Source organism: Caretta caretta, chromosome 9 (genome assembly GCF_965140235.1).
Source record: "Caretta caretta isolate rCarCar2 chromosome 9, rCarCar1.hap1, whole genome shotgun sequence".
Classification (NCBI taxonomy): domain Eukaryota; kingdom Metazoa; phylum Chordata; order Testudines; family Cheloniidae; genus Caretta; species Caretta caretta.
Window position 1 is genome coordinate 76368406 of NC_134214.1, and position 20424 is coordinate 76388829.

General features: G+C 41.1%; 1 protein-coding gene across 1 annotated transcript; it reads left to right on the top strand.

Moving 5' to 3' along the window:
- Positions 1-298: 298 nt before the first annotated feature.
- Positions 299-20219, top strand: CHMP1B (charged multivesicular body protein 1B). Its single transcript, XM_048864295.2, has 8 exons — positions 299-485; positions 7196-7293; positions 10745-10891; positions 13906-13974; positions 14056-14163; positions 16148-16191; positions 17417-17489; positions 18342-20219. The coding sequence occupies exons 1-8, from the start codon at positions 470-472 to the stop codon at positions 18384-18386; spliced, it is 600 nt and encodes a 199-aa protein (XP_048720252.1). The 5' UTR covers positions 299-469; the 3' UTR covers positions 18387-20219.
- Positions 20220-20424: the final 205 nt, after the last annotated feature.

Below are 20424 nucleotides of genomic sequence, written 5' to 3' on the forward strand. Positions count from 1 at the left end.
ACAGATGGGGAGGGGGCTGTGTGTGTGTGTGTGTGTGCCAGCACCGGCGTTGGGGGCACCCAGGCGTGTCAGGGCAGACCACTGGGGGAGAGGGGACAGCGTGTGTAGTGGGAGGGGGGCTGTCGGGATAGAGCAGGGCGGGGACAGCCGCACCAGCAGAGGCGCGCCCCGGCACCCACACACCGCCGGGAGGGGGTTTCGCGCGCACCCAGCCTCAGCGCACTCTCATCCGGGGATCTCCGCTCCGTCTCCTCCCCCCGTGGTGGCGCGCGCGCGTTCCCTCCACCCCACCGCTCAGGCGCCGCCGCGGAAGGGCTCGGAGTCCCGCCCTCCCTGCGCGAGACGCCGCTCGGGGCGGGGAAGGCGGAAGTTGGATCCCAACAACCCCCCGAGAGCCTGGTACCGCTGAGCTGCGATCCAGAGCGTCCCCCTTCGCCGGCCGGGTCGGGCCCGAGGAGCCGCTGCCGCCATGTCCAGCATGGAGAGTATCCTTTGGGCCGCAGGGCAGCGCGCCCGGGAAAGAGGCGCGGGCAGGGTCCCCGAGTGTCTGCAACCCCGGCCCTGCCCCACACGGGGCCCCAGCAAGATGGGTCCCGGAGAGCTGGCAGGACCCCCTTGGGGAGGAAGGGCCCATTTCCTCCCCCCCGTTTCCCCCCCCGCCGAGAGCTTGGAGTTTCCCCTGGGGGGGGAAGGGCCCACCCCCACCCCACCCGCTCCCCCCCGCCGAGAGCTAGGAGTTTCCCCTGGGGGAGGGCCCATCCCCACCCCACGCCGAGAGCTGGGCGTTTCCCCTGGGGGGGGGGGGGAAGGGCCCATCCCCACCCCACCCGCTCCCCCCCGCCGAGAGCTAGGAGTTTCCCCTGGGGGAGGGCCCATCCCCACCCCACGCCGAGAGCTGGGCGTTTCCCCTGGGGGGGGGGGAAGGGCCCATCCCCACCCCACCCGCTCCCCCCCGCCGAGAGCTAGGAGTTTCCCCTGGGGGAGGGCCCATCCCCACCCCACGCCGAGAGCTGGGCGTTTCCCCTGGGGGGGGGGAAGGGCCCATCCCCACCCCACCCGCTCCCCCCCGCCGAGAGCTAGGAGTTTCCCCTGGGGGAGGGCCCATCCCCACCCCACGCCGAGAGCTGGGCGTTTCCCCTGGGGGGGGGAAGGGCCCATCCCCACCCCACCCGCTCCCCCCCGCCGAGAGCTGGGAGTTTCCCCTGGGGGAGGGGGGAAGGGCCCATCCCCACCCCCCCGCCGAGAGCTGGGAGTTTCCCCTTGGGGGAGAAGGGCCCATCACCCTCTCCCCCGCCGCCCCCCCCTCGGGGGAAAGGGCCCTATCGGGAGTGGGGGGGGGGGGGGCTGTCCACTCCTGCCTTTGAGTTGGGGCCTGGCACTGTTGTTGACTGTAAGGACTCCATTGAGTGACAGACACACCAAACCCCTTCCTCACCAGACAGGCGATGGGCTGGCACTGAGCACTGCCATTTGCTAGACTGTCAACTTCTCCCACCCCGAAGAGGGGCTGGCTGCATTGCAGGGAATGGCCTGAACCGTGTGACCATTTCTGGGTTTCCATAGCCCAGTGTTTTATTTCAGCATGAAAGCAAAATATTCATTCAAGCCTTGACATGGGCTCAGACCATCTCCTTTTACCATGCCACGCCTGCTGGAGGCATGTGATACAGGGTGGATGTCAAAGCAAGTGCTCAGAGTGCAGTGTTTCATCCAGTTTTGTTTTGATCTTGGAATATGTGGGAAACTGGAAGAATCTTGAAATGATCCATAGTAGAAACTGATAATTTCCTTCATTGTAAGACATGATGAAGGCAATGGTTTAATTATAAACTGCTCATTTTCTCTTAGTACCATGACAGAAATTGTATTGTTTTATTCTTGGAAACAAGCGATTAAAAAAATTAATCCTGATTAATCACGCTGTTTATACAATAATAGAATACCATTTATTTAAATATTTTTGGATGTTTTCTACATTTTCAAATATTGCTTTCAATTATAACACAGAATACAAAGAACATTACTCACTTTATATTATTTTTATTGCAAATATTTGCACTGTAAAAAAACAAAAGAAATAGTATTTTTCAATTCACCTAATACAAGTACTGTAGTGCAATCTCTTTATCATGAAAGTTGAACTTACAAATATAGAATTATGTAAAAAAAATTGCATTCAAAAATAAAACAATGTAAAACTTTAGAGCCTACAAGTCCACTCAGTCCTATTTCTTGTTCAGCCAATTGCTCAGACAAACAAGTTTGTTTACATTTACAGGAGATAATGCTGCCCACATCTTGTTCACAGTGTCACCTGAAAGTGAGAACAAGTGTTCTCACGTCACTGTTGTAGCCAGCATCACAAGATATTTACATGCCAGATGTGCTAAAGATTCATATGTCCCTTTATGCTTCAGCCGCCATTCCAGAGGACATGTGTCCATGCTGATGACTGGTTCTGCTCGATAACAATTCAAAACAGTGCAGACCGACAGATTTCATTTTCATCGTCTGAGTCAGATGCCACTGGCAGAAGGTTTTTTTTTTTTTTTTTTTTACTTGGTCGGGTTCTGTAGTTTCCACATTGGAGTGTTGCTCTTTTAAGACTTCTGAAAGCATGCTCCACAGCTCATCCCTCTCAGATTTTGGAAGGAACTTCAGATTCTTAAACCTTGGGTTGAGTGCTGTAGCGATCTTTAGAAATTTCACGTTGGTACCTTTTTTGTGTTTTTTGAAATCTGCAGTGAAAGTGTTCTGAAAATGAACATGTGCTGAGTCATCATCCGAGACTGCTATAACATAAAATATATGGCAGAATGTGGGTAAAATAGAGCCGGAGACATACAGTTCTCCCCAAAGAGTTCAATCACAAATTCAATTAACACATTGTTTTTCAACGAGCGTCATCAACATGGAAGTATGTCCTCTGAAATGGTGGTCAGAGCATATAGGGGCATATGAATGTTTAGCATATCTGGCACGTAAATACCTTGCAATGCTGACTACAAAAGTCCCATGTGAATGCCTGTTCTCACTTTCTGGTAACATTATAAACAAGAAGTGGGCAGCATTATCTTCCATGAATGTAAACAAACTTGTTTGTCTTAGCGATTGGCTGAATGAGAAGTAGGACTGAGTGGACTTGTAGGCTCTAAAGTTTTGCATTGTTTTGTTTTTAAGTGCAGTTATGTAATCAAAAAGAAATCTACATTTGTAAGTTGCACTTTCATGATAAAGAGACGGCACTACAGTACTTGTATGAAGTGAATTGAAAAATACTGTTTTATCATTTTTACAGTGAAAATATTTGTAATAAAAAATAATAATATAAAGGGAGCAGTGTACACTTTGTATTCTGTGTTGTAATTGAAATCAATCTATTTGAAAATGTAGAAAAAATCCAAAAATATTTAATAAATTTCAATCGGTATTCTGTTGTTTAACAATGTGATTAAAACTGTGATTAATCACAATTACTTTTTTTGAGTTAGTCGTGTGAGTTAACTGATCGACAGCCCTAATACAGATTATAGGTGGAAAGAAGTGAATAATTCCATTCTTTCAAGGGAAATAAACCTGCTAGATGGGAGAAGAAAGGACTTCTTTTGTGCTCCCCCCACCCACCCCCCCCCCGAAGTGGGATGTGAAGAGGGTGAAAGTTATTTTGTTTACAAGAATATATTTTTTATCTTAATGTTTTATGTGTTTGTAGTGAGAGATTTCTTATATCTAAAGTCTCTCTTCCATTCAATCTTACCACTCTTCAGATTCCCTTCCCATTTCAAGTCTGACTTGTTTTATGTAATGGGTCGGATCAATATCCACTTAGCACTGTACTTTAGTGGAGGGACAGGGAGAGTAGCAAAGGTGTCTTTACATCACACTTTCATTCCCCCAATCTTGGTTGGGCTGGGGGATGCCCATTCAGTCCATGGGGCAAACTTGCACCTGACTGCCAGCAGCACCAAAGAGCTGTTCTACGAGCCAGGAATAGCTGAAATGCCATAGCACTCTGGTCATGCCCTATGCCAGAGTCTGAGACAGGGATGACATAGAGCCAGTTACTCTAGCTTTATGTCAATTGGGGTTTTCCTCACACAACAGGAATTGTTAGCTGGATGGATCATTTGGCTTTGAGGCCGTAGCAGGAGCCAGGAATTGGCCTCTTTCTTTTTTTCATTCCTGGTAATGATAAGAAATCATACTTAACGTCCTTTATAAACAAAAATAGAATAAACTTTTCCCTGGTATATAAAATGATCTTACCTTTAACAATTTTTTTTCTATAAGTTTGGCTCAGTTGTATCCTCATCTGTAGTTCTAAGGATGTTGACAAGATGAAATGTTTGAACAGGTTTCTAAATAAATTATGGTGAATATAAGAAGTCTGGTTTCATTTGAGTTATCCTATATTGAGACAAGTACGTTTAAAGGTTGGCGCAAGTGTGCCATGGCATGAAAGAGCTGTGAGGCAACAGATGATGTATTGTGCTATCTGGTATAGAAACATTGAGAGTAATTGAGGAAGTTTAAAAATAAAATCCTGGTGTGTGTCACAATGACTCAAAGCCATCGATTTAAGGAAGTGATGTAATACTTTACATGGTCGTTCTGATCATTGACCTGAGCTGGATTGTAGTTGGCAACCTATAGATGAAATACTTTATAGCATATTATCAGTTCCTAGGCCAGGGGTCTCAAACACGCGGCCCACAGGGTTATTTTCTGAGGCCCGCCAGCTCCCCACAGCCACCCTATCCCCCCAGCGTTTATCTAGAGTGGCTCCGGCCTGGCCCAGCACGCAGCGGGGACAGGGCAGGCTCCCCGTCTGCCTGCCCGCCCTGCCCCCGTGCCGCTCCGGGAAGCGGCCGGGACCTGGGGAGGGAACAGGGGTCTGTGTGTTGCCCTGGCCGCGCCTCCGGGTACCTCCCCCAAAGCTCCCATTGGCCGCTGTTCCCCATTCCCAGCCAATGAGAGCTGTGTGGGGCGGTGCCCGGAGGTGGGGCCAGGGCAACACAGAGACCCCTGTTGTCGTGTCATCCCGTCCTGCCTGCCCTGCCCCCGGTGCGTTCTGGGCGGACCCGCACCCCTCCTGCACCTGAACCCCCTGCCGCACCTCTTCTGCACCCCGACCCCCTGCCCTGGACCCCCTGCCGCACTCTGCACCCCTCCTGCACCCTGACCCCCTCCTGCATCCTGAGGCCATTGAGTAGAAGTAGAACAAGTTTTATCTTTATACAAACACCTTATTTTAACTGTTAATCTTCGTTTGTAGAACAAGTGTCTTAATGGTGTAATAAACATGTTTTAAGTGGCCTACAAAGGATTTTTTTTTTGAAGTAAGCTTGATCCCTTTTTTGCTGCTATGATGATGATGCAAAAAGAAGATCTGTAATGGCTTTCATTAAATGCTTCACTCCCCTCCCCCTCCGTTTGAGTTTTTCCTTAGAAATATCAGGAATATAAAGTCTAGTTTTTCCCTTGTTTTGTTGGAGGGCACTTGAGAGAGATAAAAATATTTGAGCTCCACAACTCAATTGACAAGTGTTTTTAAAAACAAACAAACAAAAGAAACAAACATGAACGTGTTAAAGATTCTTTTACTTAAAATATTAGATATGGAAGCTAAATAGGTGTCGACAAAAACAAAACAATTTTAACCACTCTGATTAAATCTCCCTTCTCTTTTTGTTCCCACTGTTTTCATTCTCTTGTGATGTCTGTCTTCCAGCCCAGTCAGGACCTAAAATGCAAATGTAAAAACAAACAGAATGCTTTTCTTGGTGGAGAAATTTTTCAGGCCTTTTTTACACATCAGAAACAAAGAAAGTACAGCTATCTTTTTTTCCTTTGCAGCTCACCTTTAATTGGATTTATGATTTAATCAATATTCCCATGATGTTCAAACTTTAAATATGTGATGGTACAGTGACATTGTAGGGCCTTGCACACCAAACTTATACACCTCTCTATTACAAAAGTGAGTCATCATGGTGAAGTCAGTTGTTAAATCTTTTTTTCATATTCACCTTCAAGCCAGGGTCATCTATGCAACTTTGATGCAGAGTGTGTGGTTTGGGGGGGTGAAATCCTACAGTTCTGCAGAAAATTATCATTGCATTAATGTTTAGCCTAGTTAACATTTTGTATTAACAAAGAAAAGATTGTTCACTAGTGGTCAGTGGGCCAACTGATGAGTGGATGTTAGGGTGAAGAATTGCATAGAAATAATACATGGTTTCAGAAAAATCATTCTTTGCCTCCTAAAAGGAAAATATTCATCCTTCCAGGGACTTACAAACATTTATTTATAACAGAGAACAATTTCTTATTTACATGTGATGAATTTTTGATATTTGGTTAGTAGGGTACTTATGGGCAATGGTATTCCATTAAACAGCACATGTGACAAAATGATCTATTGTCATCTAGTAAGAGTAAAGAATTTATAACTGAAGGATGTTGTAAAGCCTCACCTTGTCCTGGCCAGGTTTTATAGCACATATGATGGGTAAGATTTCTAATTTTTCTCCCTACCTGATAGGGAGATGGGTGAGCTGAAAAAGAGTGTCATGGTAGCTTTGTTTTTCATCTCAAATTTGCCATAATTTTAAGCTGAATCTTTTTGATTTTTCTCTGTGGGTTTGTGGCACCATAGCATTCCTTGGAGCAGGAGGTAGCATCTTAGGGTTTTGAAGTTAAAACTATATAGATGTTGTGTGAATGCTAGGGATGGAATTTTCAGAAGTGCTTAGCGTTGCGACGACTCTGCTCCCTTTGAAGTCCATGATAAAACTGTCATTCTCTCCAGATTCCCAGGACTTCAGAATCACCCTATCTGTATGCACACATGTTCTAAAGACCAGCATTTTTTATTCCTGTTAACTACTTGAATTGGGTCTTTCATCAAAGTAAGCTAATTTTGATTCTGAACTTGTTTTTTAAAAAAGTGTCTAAACTATGGTTTTAAGCTAAGATGACAAAGGAACATGGGCAATATAAAATTAAAAAGAACAAAAAAACCGCATCTTTGTTTGCTCAGTTTCATGCAAATTAAAGGGGCTGACCAACCAATATTAAAATTTGCAGAAGGAAATACAGTATGCATGTAGTGGGCTACTAAATCCAACGGAAAGTGACATGTTCATATTTTAAGTATTGCTAGTATTTTGTAGATCCTTAATATGCATTGCAGAACACCTGTTTAACTTGAAGTTTGCTGCCAAAGAGCTCAGCAGGAATGCAAAAAAATGTGATAAAGAAGAAAAGATTGAAAAGGCTAAAATTAAGAAGGTAAGTAATGAAACCACATTATGTGTATATACTTAATTTTTATATTTTATGTGAGGCAGGTCCTTAACTTGTACTTTGTAATGGTTTTCCTGGTGTGCATTGTAATAAAACAGGAAGCGTATGTAGATTGGCAACATACTATGTCCTATTGGCTGTAACACATTTGTGACTGTGGCCTGGTCTACACTACATAGTAAGGCAGCTTATGTCAGCCTAATTATGTCAGTGTCTGCACTACAGCCTTGGTCCTACCAATGTAAGGCCTGGTCTACATTAGGGGGGAGGAGGGTGATCGGTCTAAGTTATGCTTCACGTAGCTGAAGTCGACATACTTAGGTCTACTTACTGCAGTGAAGACACCACGGTAAGTTGACAGCTGATGCTCTCCCATTGACTCCACCTGCACCTTTTGCCCTGGTGGAGTACTGGAGATGACGGGAGAGCGCTCGGTGGTCGATTTATCACGTCCAGACTAGATGCAATAAATCAACCCCCGCTGGATCAATCGCTGCAGTGGGTAATGTAGACAAGCCCTAAGTGCCCTACTACACCAACATAATAACTCCACCTCCACAAGAGGCATATGTCAGTGTAGTTAGTGATGCGGTGTCTGTAGACACTGCAATCCTTACATTGGCTGTTGGCTGTAAGTAATTACTGCAGTGGCTATAAGTCAACCTAACCTACATCAATTTAAGATTGTAGTGAAGACATGCCCTTTGTCATAGTATTTTTTATATTCTTAAAATATTGTACATATTTGTTAACGCTGAAATGGGATGTTTCATAACTTTTTCTTCAAAATATGTATGCTGTGTTCTTGTAGTGCAGTTAATTTTTTCCTTGACAGTGTTTCTCTAAATTATCTTAATGTTTATCATATACTATTAAATGTGACCTGTGAAGAAGATTTTTAAAATAGGGTTCATATCCTTTTGCTGCTTAAAGTTAGCCTGAAGTTTTTCTGCTTGTTGTAACCTTTTCAATAAAAGGAACATCAACTTCTGGAGGTCTTTTTGAGCATCTTATGTGGACTGAGAGGTCCCACAGTCCTTATTTGAAGTGCTAGGAGTGTTGACTCTTCAATAAAACTTCTCTTCTCCCAAGTGCATGTTACGTATTGGTGTTAAATAGGTCTTGAGGAAAGCTTTAAATGGTCTGGCTAAAAACTCAAAGTTTAGTTGCTCTGCTTTTAGTTTCTGGTCTCGTATCATAATTCCATTAATTTTCCAGTCCATAAAATTCAAGTGAGACAAGCTGAATTTCAGATGAAAGAAATAAGTGCAGGAAAACCTTTCAGGACTTCTTAATATTGTAAAGAAGCAAAAAGGACACAAACCCATTTTTGTCCCATTTCTAACTCCCCTTTAAAATGTAGTATAGAATGATGAACTAGATTAATACATTATTTTTAGAAGTTGACTTTTTTTCTTGTTGTTTACAGTCCTGTGACAATACAAAGAAACAGTTAGACATGTTAAAGATAAATTTCACTTAACATCTGAAAGTGTGTTTTGTACTAAAGTTGTGTGTGTTTGTGTATCGGATTTTCTCAGTACTGTACTAAATATTAGTCTTGCAAACTCACTTGGGATCTGAAACTTACTGTGAATTCTTTTCTGGTATATCTAGCTTAAGGTATTATATCATTGCACATCATCATAGAGCACCTTCCATGTAAAATCAATAGAGAAGTCCCAAATGGACTTCATGGAGTCTTTGGCACTTCTTCCAATTTGAGGTAAAAACTTTGCTTTGGGTAGAGTTTTTAATTTTCATTTAAAATTATTTACCTTTTTTAGGTTGATTTTTTTGAGAATTTTAAAAAAAATTTTTAGTTAGTTGGGTGTTTTGGGTAGAAAGGAGTGTCAGTGTTGACTGTTCATATGGTGGAAAGGCCTTTTCAAAGAGGAAGGTTTTTTAGTGTTTCCTAAAGTCTCTGGCTCATTGTTAGTAATAGATCTTGCTTACTAAATTCTGCCTCTTCAATGCAGATTACATGGATATAACTGAGGGCAGAATTTGATCTTTCAGTTTGAATTTAATTGTCAGTTCTGTTGACCTAGGAGAATAATAAGGAATGGAGTCCAACTTCCTATTTCATTGCTGCTGGACTGGCTTTTTTGTTATTGGGAGACTCTTTTAATCTCCAAGCAGAGACTTTCTTTTCCCTGTTTGACACAGGTAACATGAATTATGGGAGCCAATACCTTGACTTCCAGCTCTGCCTTTGCATTTCTCTGCAGTAGTTTTCTCATAAGTAAAAGAACAGTGTTTAGGTTAACCTGTAATGTTGGGTTATAATGATAGGATTAATGTGTTTGCAGTGCTTTGAATATCTAAAGCACTTCATATACACTGGGTTCTGCTTATTAGCAACTTATTGTTATCCAAGAGTGGCCAACAAGGGAAAGGCATGGTTTTGGGGCTGCAGCTAGGGAAGGAAGCACTGGGGCAAGCAACCTTTGCCTGCCTGTAACTGGTGCTCAGCATTCCCAGAGCTTCCTTCTGTGGCTGCAGCCCTGCAAACCTGGCTGTGGGGCTACAGCCTGGGGAAGGGAGCTCTGGGATGTGCTGAGAGCAGGGTGCAATCAGAGCATGCAGGGGGAGGTAGGTACCATGCCACGCTAGGGGACCTCAGCACCCCCACTCCCCATGAAAAGCCCCAGCATCTGCTGCTACCCTGCCTGCAGCATCCCCTCTCAGCCCGCAATGACGGGAGATCCCATTGGGTGGGGATGTGGGTGCCGCAGCCCTTTACCTTCAGTGTGGACAGTGGATCCCTGACCACAGGCAGGTTTGTAGGATTTCCCTTACCCCATAAACCTGCCTGCAGCCTGGGTCTTTCTTCCAAAAAAATAAAGTTGTTACTAAATGGCCTGCCTGTTGTCAGTATCCGAATCCTATTAACCTTAAAATCAATGGGATGGGATTGGTTCCTGGCAAAATGTTGCTGTTAAAAGTTGTTACTATATGGATTGCTGTTAAGTGGCATCCACTATATACACAATGGGGGAGAGATACTTTTTGTTCTGATTTCATAAACAGAAAGATACTGTAATGAGGTATACTTATTCATCTGAACACTTACTTGTTTTAGTAGCACTAGAAGTATGAATTTTGATGAAAAACTGGGTGCTTGATGTATTTTAAAGGTTAGATATTTGTGAGCATATAAATCCAGAATGCTACTCCATAATACATCTGTTTCATAGACTTACTGGTATTGAGGCTCTGGGAAGTAGCTGAAAGTTTCAGGCATACTTTCATATGCATAGAAGACGCCATCTAGTTCACATCCAAGTCAATTACAGTCTTTCCGTTGACTTGAATGGGAGTTGAATTGACCTAGAGTTCACTTGTTTTGCAAGTGTAAGTTTTTTGAAGTCTTACCGCTGCTGGGTAATTATTGCTAAGAAGGGTTAGCAATAGTTTGCTTTTATTTAAACAGGCAATCCAGAAGGGTAATACTGAAGTTGCAAGAATACATGCAGAAAACGCAATCCGACAGAAGAATCAAGCAATCAATTTCTTGCGCATGAGTGCCAGGGTAGATGCAGTAGCAGCAAGAGTTCAAACTGCAGTAACAATGGGCAAGGTAAGCATGTTTTCATACTTTACAGAAAGATAAGGCCCCTGATTCTCCTTTAAACTGTCTTAATTCTATCCCTAAAACAGTGAATTAGTAAGCTTACTGGGATGGCTTGGCAGTCTTCAACTGTGGCCCACAGTAAACTAAATTGTGTATGAAGCATTGGCTTGTGAGAATTATGAATTAATTAGTTGGGTTAATGCCACCATCCTTCATATGGTATTGATGCCATTGTTGCATGTTTCTCCTAGTACTCACAGGAAACAAATGTTTCCTATTAGCTAACCAATGTATCTTAATTTAAATCAATGTCTTGTGTCACAAATTTTTAAAGATAACTGTCCCTTCCATTTTACAAGTAGATGCACTTGATAAATTGATTTCTTGTGGGTTTCCAAAAAGGCATATAGAAAGTATTTGTTTTGATCTACTATGGAGTATGCAAAATAGCTATGTAACAATAGTTTAGAATCTTTTAGACACAAGTACACTTACCTTTTATGGTCCCAGCTCACAATGACCTGTCTAGTGACCGCATTTTTAAAATAGACTGTCAAGGATATTTCTGCAGTCCTGTTGCTTTAGTTTACAGTCTTATTAGATAGCATTTGGGTGGGAGATCCAAGGAAATTGTAAGTACTGTAGGAAATTAATTAAATGGATTTTTTACCTGTCTGTACTGAATCAGTGCCCTGCAGCCCATTTTGTAGCATCGCTATCTTTAAGATGAGAAATTAAATGGAGATCCTGAGCATCTATGGTCAGTAAAGATGCTATGGTATGAAGTAGTGATGTTATTCCTTGTTTATACTGTTGAAAATAAGTGGCTTAGAAAAACCTTTTAAGGTAAACATGCCATGTAACCTAAATTCCCTGTGCAGCTTGTCATATGCTGTTTTTGTTTTTTCTTACTGTTGTGCAATGTTCCTCTTCACTGTTAAATACTCCAGATATGGCTACACTTCAAATATATAAGAATTATTTCATCTGCCGTTGAAGTATGTAACAGTTATCTTTTGGAAGAAAAGGAACATGAGATTATTATTGCGGCCCAAAGGCCTGAAAAGCTTCTTTAAAAATTAGTTTTTTAAAGATTCGTGGGCTTGTTTGTGGTGGCCTTGTTTTTATTGCATCCTCTTCTATTAGTTTAGATAGACTATATGGGCTCAAAGATTTAAAGGTGTTAACATGTCCAATATTAAACAATGTTAAACAGAGTTTGGTGTACAGAGACCTAAGCCTGCTTAATACCATGGCAGACACACCACTACAGTTTAAAAAAACAACTATTCAAAAGAAACAGAAAAGTAGGAAAATCAGCTGAAGCATTTGAAATGTAAAGTATTAAGTAAGGTTTTTATTTTAATGTGCCTTGTTTGCTTTCCCTGTGTCTGGAGAGAGTTTTGAAAGGAAAAAAACCCTTTGTTGGAAAGTCTTTTGGATGATATTAAAAATGATAATAACTCTCCTTTTTAGGGAAAAGAGATTTTAGGCTGTGTCTATGCTGCTACTTTCAGCACTAAAACTTTTGTCATTCAGGGTGGTGAAAAAACACCCCCCGAGCAACAAACGTTTTAGCGCTGAAAAGCGCCTGTATAGACAGTGTGGCTCCCGGCGATAAAGCGACCACCGCCCATTCGGGGTGTTGTTTTTTTACCGCCAGGAGAGCTCTTCCCCGGCGATAAAGTGTCTACACTGCCCACGTCACAGTGCCGCTGCAACAGTGCTATAACATGGGTAGTGTAGACATACTCTTAGTTGAGAGGATCCTGGAGCTGTTGATGCTGTTAGTCTGATCCTGCTTCCTTTAAGACACAGAAGACAAACACACACAGGGAAAACAAAACATTAAAGATAGAAACTGCAGTTTCTGTCTCTGGTGTTGACTTTTGCTTGCATCCTCATTGCTGGAAAAACATGCACAGCCGAAGGTCTTATCAAGGTCTGGCAAACTTGTATCAGCAGTGGGCTGTGTAGGGCATCGCATTTAGCTGATTCTTTCTGGTCACAGACTGACAGCAGTGTTGTGAAATGTGTAGTCTTGGCCTGCTAAGCCAGAATCTTATTAGTCAGAAGGGAAAAGGGAGGCTAAGAAAGAGAAGAAATAAGGTGGAGAAAAGGAGACAGGAGTGGGGGAGATTAGGGTTGACCGTCTCACATCCTGGGTGGCATTTGGAAGTTAGCTGGAGACAGTGGAGGTGACGGTGTCATCTGAGTCCCTCTCTTTTGGGCCTGGTGTGGTCAGGACAGTGAAAGCCCAGTGGTATGACAGTAACTCCTGGAGTTCCAGGAGATAGTGGGAGTGGCAGCCATGATGATAAAGCTCGCTCCTTCCCCTTCTCTCGTCTTTGTCAGTCAGCGTCTACATCCCTCACGTCCCCATGTCTCTTTTTGAGGACACCAGAAGGAATCAGAGGATGGGCTATTCCATCCACTCATTATTTTGTTCACCAATTAGGCCTAATTTCCAAGACTGACAACTTTGGTCCATTGGTTTCATGTTTACCAAGTATGAATTTAACGCAGAGCTTGAGTTATATTAGTAGACCTTTTTGTTGAGAGTAACTCAGTCTGTTGGTCTCCCTTTTACATCTTTTACCCTCAAAATTCATTTGTTAGGCTGTTTTGACATGTTCTGAATTTTTATCCACTTTCTCACCGTTACTCACAGCCGGGGTAGGCTTACTAGACCCCAGTTATCACTACAATCATAACTCAAAAAATGCTATATAGATTTCAGTTCCCTGTTGTTTGTGAAATGTCTTTATTTCTAGAGATTCAGCCCAGAGCATTTTTTTTACAGCTAAACTGTAAACTTCTGAAAAGGAGGGTTTATTTACAGTAAAAAGCTGATAGACCTGAAAACAGCTGTGTAACACCACTATTACAAAATTGTAAAGTTCTTTGGACAGAGATGAGAACAGACAAGTTTACTTAAAAACAGAAGGGGTTAACCAAACTAATGATTGTTTATTATGTGATTTTGTTATAGGTTTATATCTTTTACTTTATCTTTTTAGGTAACAAAGTCAATGGCAGGCGTAGTTAAATCTATGGATGCTACATTGAAGAGCATGAACCTGGAAAAGGTAGACATACATTTAATTTGGAATTCAGAGGTATAAACTCAGTTTTATACTTTTGCTCTGACAGTATTTGTTTATCTTCAGATATCTGCCTTAATGGACAAATTTGAGCATCAGTTTGAAACACTGGATGTTCAGACGGCACAGATGGAAGACACAATGAGTAATACTACTACGTTAACAACACCACAAGTAAGAATAACTGATATTGCAGCAAGTAAAATACCATGTTACTCAACTGTACACAGACATTATCACTTTCTCTTCTATACCTTCTGCATTTTGAAAGATATAACAGGAGTAGGGGCATTCTCAGTTTAACTTGAGAAATATTTGTGCTACCTTGTGAGCAAAAGAATAGTTTGAGCTGCTAAATGCTCCGATACAAAATGTACATAGAATCATAGAATATCAGGGTTGGAAGGGACCTCAGGAGGTCATCTAGTCCAACCCCCTGCTCAAAGCAGGACCAATCCCCAATTAAATCATCCCAACCAGGGCTTTGTCAAGCCTGACCTTAAAAACTTCTAAAGAAGGAGATTCTACCACCTCCCTAGGTAACGCATTCCAGTGTTTCACCACCCTCCTAGTGAAAAAGTTTTTCCTAATATCCAACCTAAACCTCCCCCACTGCAACTTGAGACCATTACTCCTTGTCCTGTCCTCATCTACCACTGAGAATAGTCTGGAACCACCTCTCAGGTAGTTGAAAGCAGCTATCAAATCCCCCCTCATTCTTCTCTTCTGCAGACTAAACAATCCCAGTTCCCTCAGCCTCTCCTCATAAGTCATGTGTTCCAGACCCCTAATCATTTTTGTTGCCCTTCGCTGGACTCTCTCCAATTTATCCACATCCTTCTTGTAGTGTGGGGCCCAAAACTGGACACAGTACTCCAGATGAGGCCTCACCAATGTCGAATAGAGGGGGACGATCACGTCCCTCAATCTGCTGGCTATGCCCCTACTTATACATCCCAAAATGCCATTGGCCTTCTTGGCAACAAGGGCACACTGCTGACTCATATCCAGCTTCTCGTCCACTGTCACCCCTAGGTCCTTTTCCGCAGAACTGCTGCCTAGCCATTCGGTCCCTAGTCTGTAGCTGTGCATTGGGTTCTTCCGTCCTAAGTGCAGGACGCTGCACTTATCCTTATTGAACCTCATCAGATTTCTTTTGGCCCAATCCTCCAATTTGTCTAGGTCCCTCTGTATCCTATCCCTGCCCTCCAGCGTATCTACCACTCCTCCCAGTTTAGTATCATCCGCAAATTTGCTGAGAATGCAATCCACACTATCCTCCAGATCATTTATGAAGATATTGAACAAAACCGGCCCCAGGACCGACCCCTGGGGCACTCCACTTGACACCGGCTGCCAATTAGACATGGAGCCATTGATCACTACCCGTTGAGCCCGACAATCTAGCCAACTTTCTACCCACCTTATAGTGCATTCATCCAGCCCATACTTCTTTAACTTGCTGACAAGAATACTGTGGGAGACCGTGTCAAAAGCTTTGCTAAAGTCAAGAAACAATACATCCACTGCTTTCCCTTCATACATGGTATATATACTGTCTCAAGCTCCCCTTTTACAACTAATGTGTTTGAGTGGTGGTATAGCATGACATTTTTTGCCTTTCCTTTGAAATTTATGGAACTTTTGACTAACTTTTAATAAACATTTTTAGTCAAACATACCGATATCAGCTATATCACAATTAAAAAAGCATGGTTCCAAAAGAGTAAAATAGTTTTTGTTTGAAGGATTATATAAAGAAGTCTGCTGTGGGGGAAGATGCTTCCTGTGCCCTGATGAAGGAATTATTTCATAATTTGTCATGACTATAGTAACATTTCTGTAGTTGTGATATTCAAGTAGATGTGATTTGTCCAGTCAAGGTTAGACTTAATCATATTTGGAAATATTACAGATCAGTAATTGAACTTGGAGAGCTGATATGCATGGCAGCCGTTGTATGAGATGTGCTCCTTGTATTCTGAATTCCTGTAGCTCCCTCTAGTGGTGCAGACTATAAATGTTCAAAATCCACAGATGCTCCTTTCTAAATCAGTTTTATTAAGACAGTAGAATTTTTGCTCATTACAAATGATACTGTTAATCTTATATTAAATACAATAACAGAAACTGATTCAGTTTTGATTTCCTGTTTTAGAACCAAGTGGATACGCTTCTACAGGAAATGGCAGATGAAGCAGGGTGAGTATATAATATAAAAAATATTGAAAAGTAGTAATATTTGTGTATCTTAAGGGAAATCGCATCTGGCTCTTACACTTGATTTTAATTAAATTAACTATCAGATTTCCCTCACTACAAATGTGCTAGTCTTGTGGAACTAAATAATCCAGTGGCTGTATATATGCTGAGCTTTCACCTCTAGATATCATGGCTCAAATCTTCATGAGTGAAAATGGATTGAGATTATAAACCACCACGTGGTTTTGGCATGATTATTTATGCTAAAGTCTAGAACTAGAACAGCTAATTTCTGTCATAAAATCACTTTACAGAAATGGACCGTGCTGAGATAGTTAAACCTCTTCATACATGCATGAAGTGCACCCTAGATAGGTTTAACTATCTCAGCATGATCCATTTCTTTATAGTGATCTTACAATAGAAATGAGTGAGAGCAAGGCTACATAACATTTTAAAGTACAAATGTTTAACACTATTGTGCTGTCAGCCTTTAAAAAGGCAGTGAGGGGCATCTGGTTTAATACTAAAAAATGTTTGAGCCCAGGATAGTGCAAGTAGGTGATCAGTCAATTCTGCTTTTTTATATACTGTATATCTAGTTTGTTTAATTTGAGTTGATAGAATTGCCAGTGATAGCAGGGGACTGGACTTGATGACCCAGGAGGTCCCTTCCAGTCCTTTGTCCTGTGTTCCCCTTACACCCCTTTCATGCCTTCTTTGTAAGGCAGGAGCTGGTGTTACTGCTTTGTTGCCATAATTCCACTGCCCCATGAGCACGAAAACAATGTCCCTGCTGCTGGACTGGGCTTTGCTGGGGATAAGGGAGGGATGGAGAATTAGTGCACCATACTACTACTGGGTTACCTTTATTTGACAGATTTTGTATTAAAACTGTGATGTTAGAATTTGATACCTTATCACCAGTCTGAGCCCTGCTTAATCCATTGGTACTATCCAAAAGCATCCCCAGTAAACAGAAATTTTGTTAATTGTCCCAGAAATTATTGCTGTTAACTGTTAGACAATCTCTTTGCTTGGTGATCACCCCGCTTTCCTGATCAAGCTTGGCTAATTAACTGGAGTACAAAGTATCAGGTTGTATTTGAGACACTGATGGCCACACACTATATAGAACACTATTTGTCAATTAATGTGCACCCTGCTGCGGTCTGTTGCTATATTTATTTTTGTGATATATATATTTGTCTGTTTTTAATTGTAGCCTTGATCTGAACATGGAACTACCCCAGGGGCAAACTGGTTCTGTTGGCACAAGTGTTGCTTCAGCAGAGCAGGTAAATATTGCTTTGTAATTTTTCTAATCATATGTCATGTTTATGTAGAAGGGTTACTATTGTATGTGATATTTAAAATTGAAATTTATTTGCAAACTTCCAGGACCATATAATAAATTAGTTTTATTTTTATCAAAATAAATGCAGTGTGTAATTAAAACAAGGTTTACTTGCAGGCATAAGGTGTTTGTGTTTCAATGAGTCTACAAGTTGTGCACATACTTTAACTTTTCCCCTGTTCACTAACTGGGGCATCCAGTGTATATACTGGGTCAGGTCCTCTTCTCTTGCTAAGGTCCCCTACGTTTCTGAAGTAGGGCAAAGGGGCCTTAAATTAGCTCTGAATGAGCAGCTCAGGATTCCTCTGTTCCTGCGCAAATCCTCAGCAGAGGTAAAACTGGCATAGCTGTTAACACCCCTTGCTCTGGTGGAGGAAGATTTGAGGGGCTTAGCTTTTAGAGTAATGTGCTTCAGTGATCCTGCATTGGTGAATGATCCTTTAGGGCAAAGTATGTTAGATGGCAGTTCCAGCTTGCACTAAGGTCTGATTTGGCCATTGGCTGGTTCTGGGAATGGCAGAGGTACAAGGTGGTGTAGAGCCACCATTCTACTTCAACTTCTCATCCATGTTGAGCTTGGTTCATTTGAGGATGCAACCAAATGACTCAGTTACAGTGGAGTCAATTAACACTTGTCTCCTAGAAATGCAAATTCTTATCTGGCTCTTGCTTCTATCTTATTTACTGTTGTGTTTGTGGTGTGACCTTGGATAGTACAAGTCTTTGCATTTATCTTTTATTTTAAAACTAATACATACTAATGAATATAACTTTTTATTCTGACGTTCTGCAGGATGAACTGTCACAGAGACTGGCCCGCCTACGTGATCAAGTTTAACTTAAGTAGTCAAAGCTGCGGATCTCTGTATATGTTTCCAAAGTATTCACTATGTATACCTCTTACGCTGTATGCAGTATCCCCTGGATGTCTAAATATTTGTATTATATGATACTTCACTTTTGGCTTGCTGTCCTTTCTAAATACATTAAGAAATTCAAAGGTATCACAGCCCTTTAATGTTTTTCTAGGTCTGTACAGTACATTTTGAAGTTGGGGGTATATTTTTGCAATTATCTTTTCACAGAACCAAGCTAAAATTCTAAGTCAACTAATAATGTTGGCTCATTCTAGTTGAAGGAAAAGCTGAACACTAATAACATGATATATAATATTTTAAATTATAAAGTGGGTTTTTTAGATTATGAAAAACATGTACAGTTGGGGAACTGATGCATGCAATTCAGATGATGGTTGCAGTTGACTTGCTTATACAGCAAAATTCATGGAATACACAGATGGACGTGTTGTCTTTGTTAATAAGCATATTAAAACATATAGTCGGACTTGAATCTGGTTTTATGGTCTTTTAAAACGACATTACTTGCAGAGCAACTTAATGGGCCGGTTAAAAATTCGCTACCAAAAGCTGTTTTCACCTAACTGGGAACTTGTATAGTACCGTCACTTCAGTATGGGAGGAATACAATTTATTTTTCAATATTTTTGTCTAGATTGTTTGATATATGTATATTAGTCCAGCAAAGTGACTTCATATTATGTTGAGTAAAGCATGCATGTTAAAATATTTTTGAACTGTCATCCTTGTATTCTGTAAGAATATAGACTGCATTTTGCAGATGTAACACCAACACACTTTGTACTGTTTTTGCTATGATAGGTGATAGCCTATTTTAGACTTTACTATCCACTTCAAAAGTAAACCAATTCAAATATTTTCTTGCTTACTATGAACTTCAATCTAATGTTGTCAGAAGTATCAAACTCTTCATGCAGTCCTAATTCACAGAAATAATTAGAAAAATTTCTAGTTAGAACTACCTGTGATGTTATGAAAAACAATGATTTATGCCAAAAAATTACTCTTCAGATTTTTTTAAAAAAACCTCTGTACTTAGGCTCCTAATGACTTTATAGCTTCTTTTGTTGTAGTGACACCTCTTCATTACAATAAGCTATAGTGAGGTTTATTCCATTTTTAGAAGTAGTTTTTTACTGACAGACGTGCAGGGTGTCACATAGCTGTGGTCTTTCTAATGTTGCAAAAATCTTTATATAATTCAAACAGGATTTCTCTGTAAATATATAAGTATATAAACCCACCCTGAAAACCCAATCCATTTATGAAATTGTTCAAATAACAAAGGTATTCCAAGTACAGTTAGAGGCTTTCACAAGAGGATACATAACTGAGCATTCAGTGTTCATACAAAATATCCTTCACTGAGAATAAGGTTATATTTCAGTGAAGAATAGTTAAGTCTGCATGCAATAAGGTAAACTGCTCTTGGTCAAAGCAACAATCTTGGATCCATAGGTTTCTTGGGATGTACTTGCTAAAACACTGAAAGTTTACTGACTTTGAGATAGTCCACCAAGTGGTATTTTCATCTTATTAAAACAGTCCTCTTAGTCATCTATATAAAGTACAGTTTATAGTCCTAGGTTGTTGATGTAGAGATCAAAGCAGGGAAAAATCATTCCTGGAATATGGATTGATCTTTATTTTCCATGAATAAATTATTTTGACTGTCTAATGGTTATCAATTTTGATGTGTATCACTTGCTGTAATGTTAATGCATTGTATATATTTATCAAACTGTGAATGCCTCCAATTTGAATAATTAAAATAGGAAACAGATGGTTTTTAATCTGTTAGCCTTTAACTTTATTTGCTACTTTCAGTAATGAAATAATTTTTCTTTTTAAAATATCCCAGAGAGATTGGAAAATGAGGAGTGACCTTTAACATTTTTATTCTTATGCATTCCTACTAAACATGTAAACATCTTCTCCTCCAACAAAGTTGTAGGAACTAAAGATCCGGTTTGTGTGGACAGGAGTTGGATAATGCAA

Coding starts and splice junctions, on each gene's coding strand:
- CHMP1B (XM_048864295.2), top strand. Junction 7,294..10,744: donor AAAAGGCTAAAATTAAGAAG/GTAAGTAATGAA, acceptor TTATTTAAACAG/GCAATCCAGAAGGGTAATAC. Junction 17,490..18,341: donor GTGTTGCTTCAGCAGAGCAG/GTAAATATTGCT, acceptor GACGTTCTGCAG/GATGAACTGTCACAGAGACT.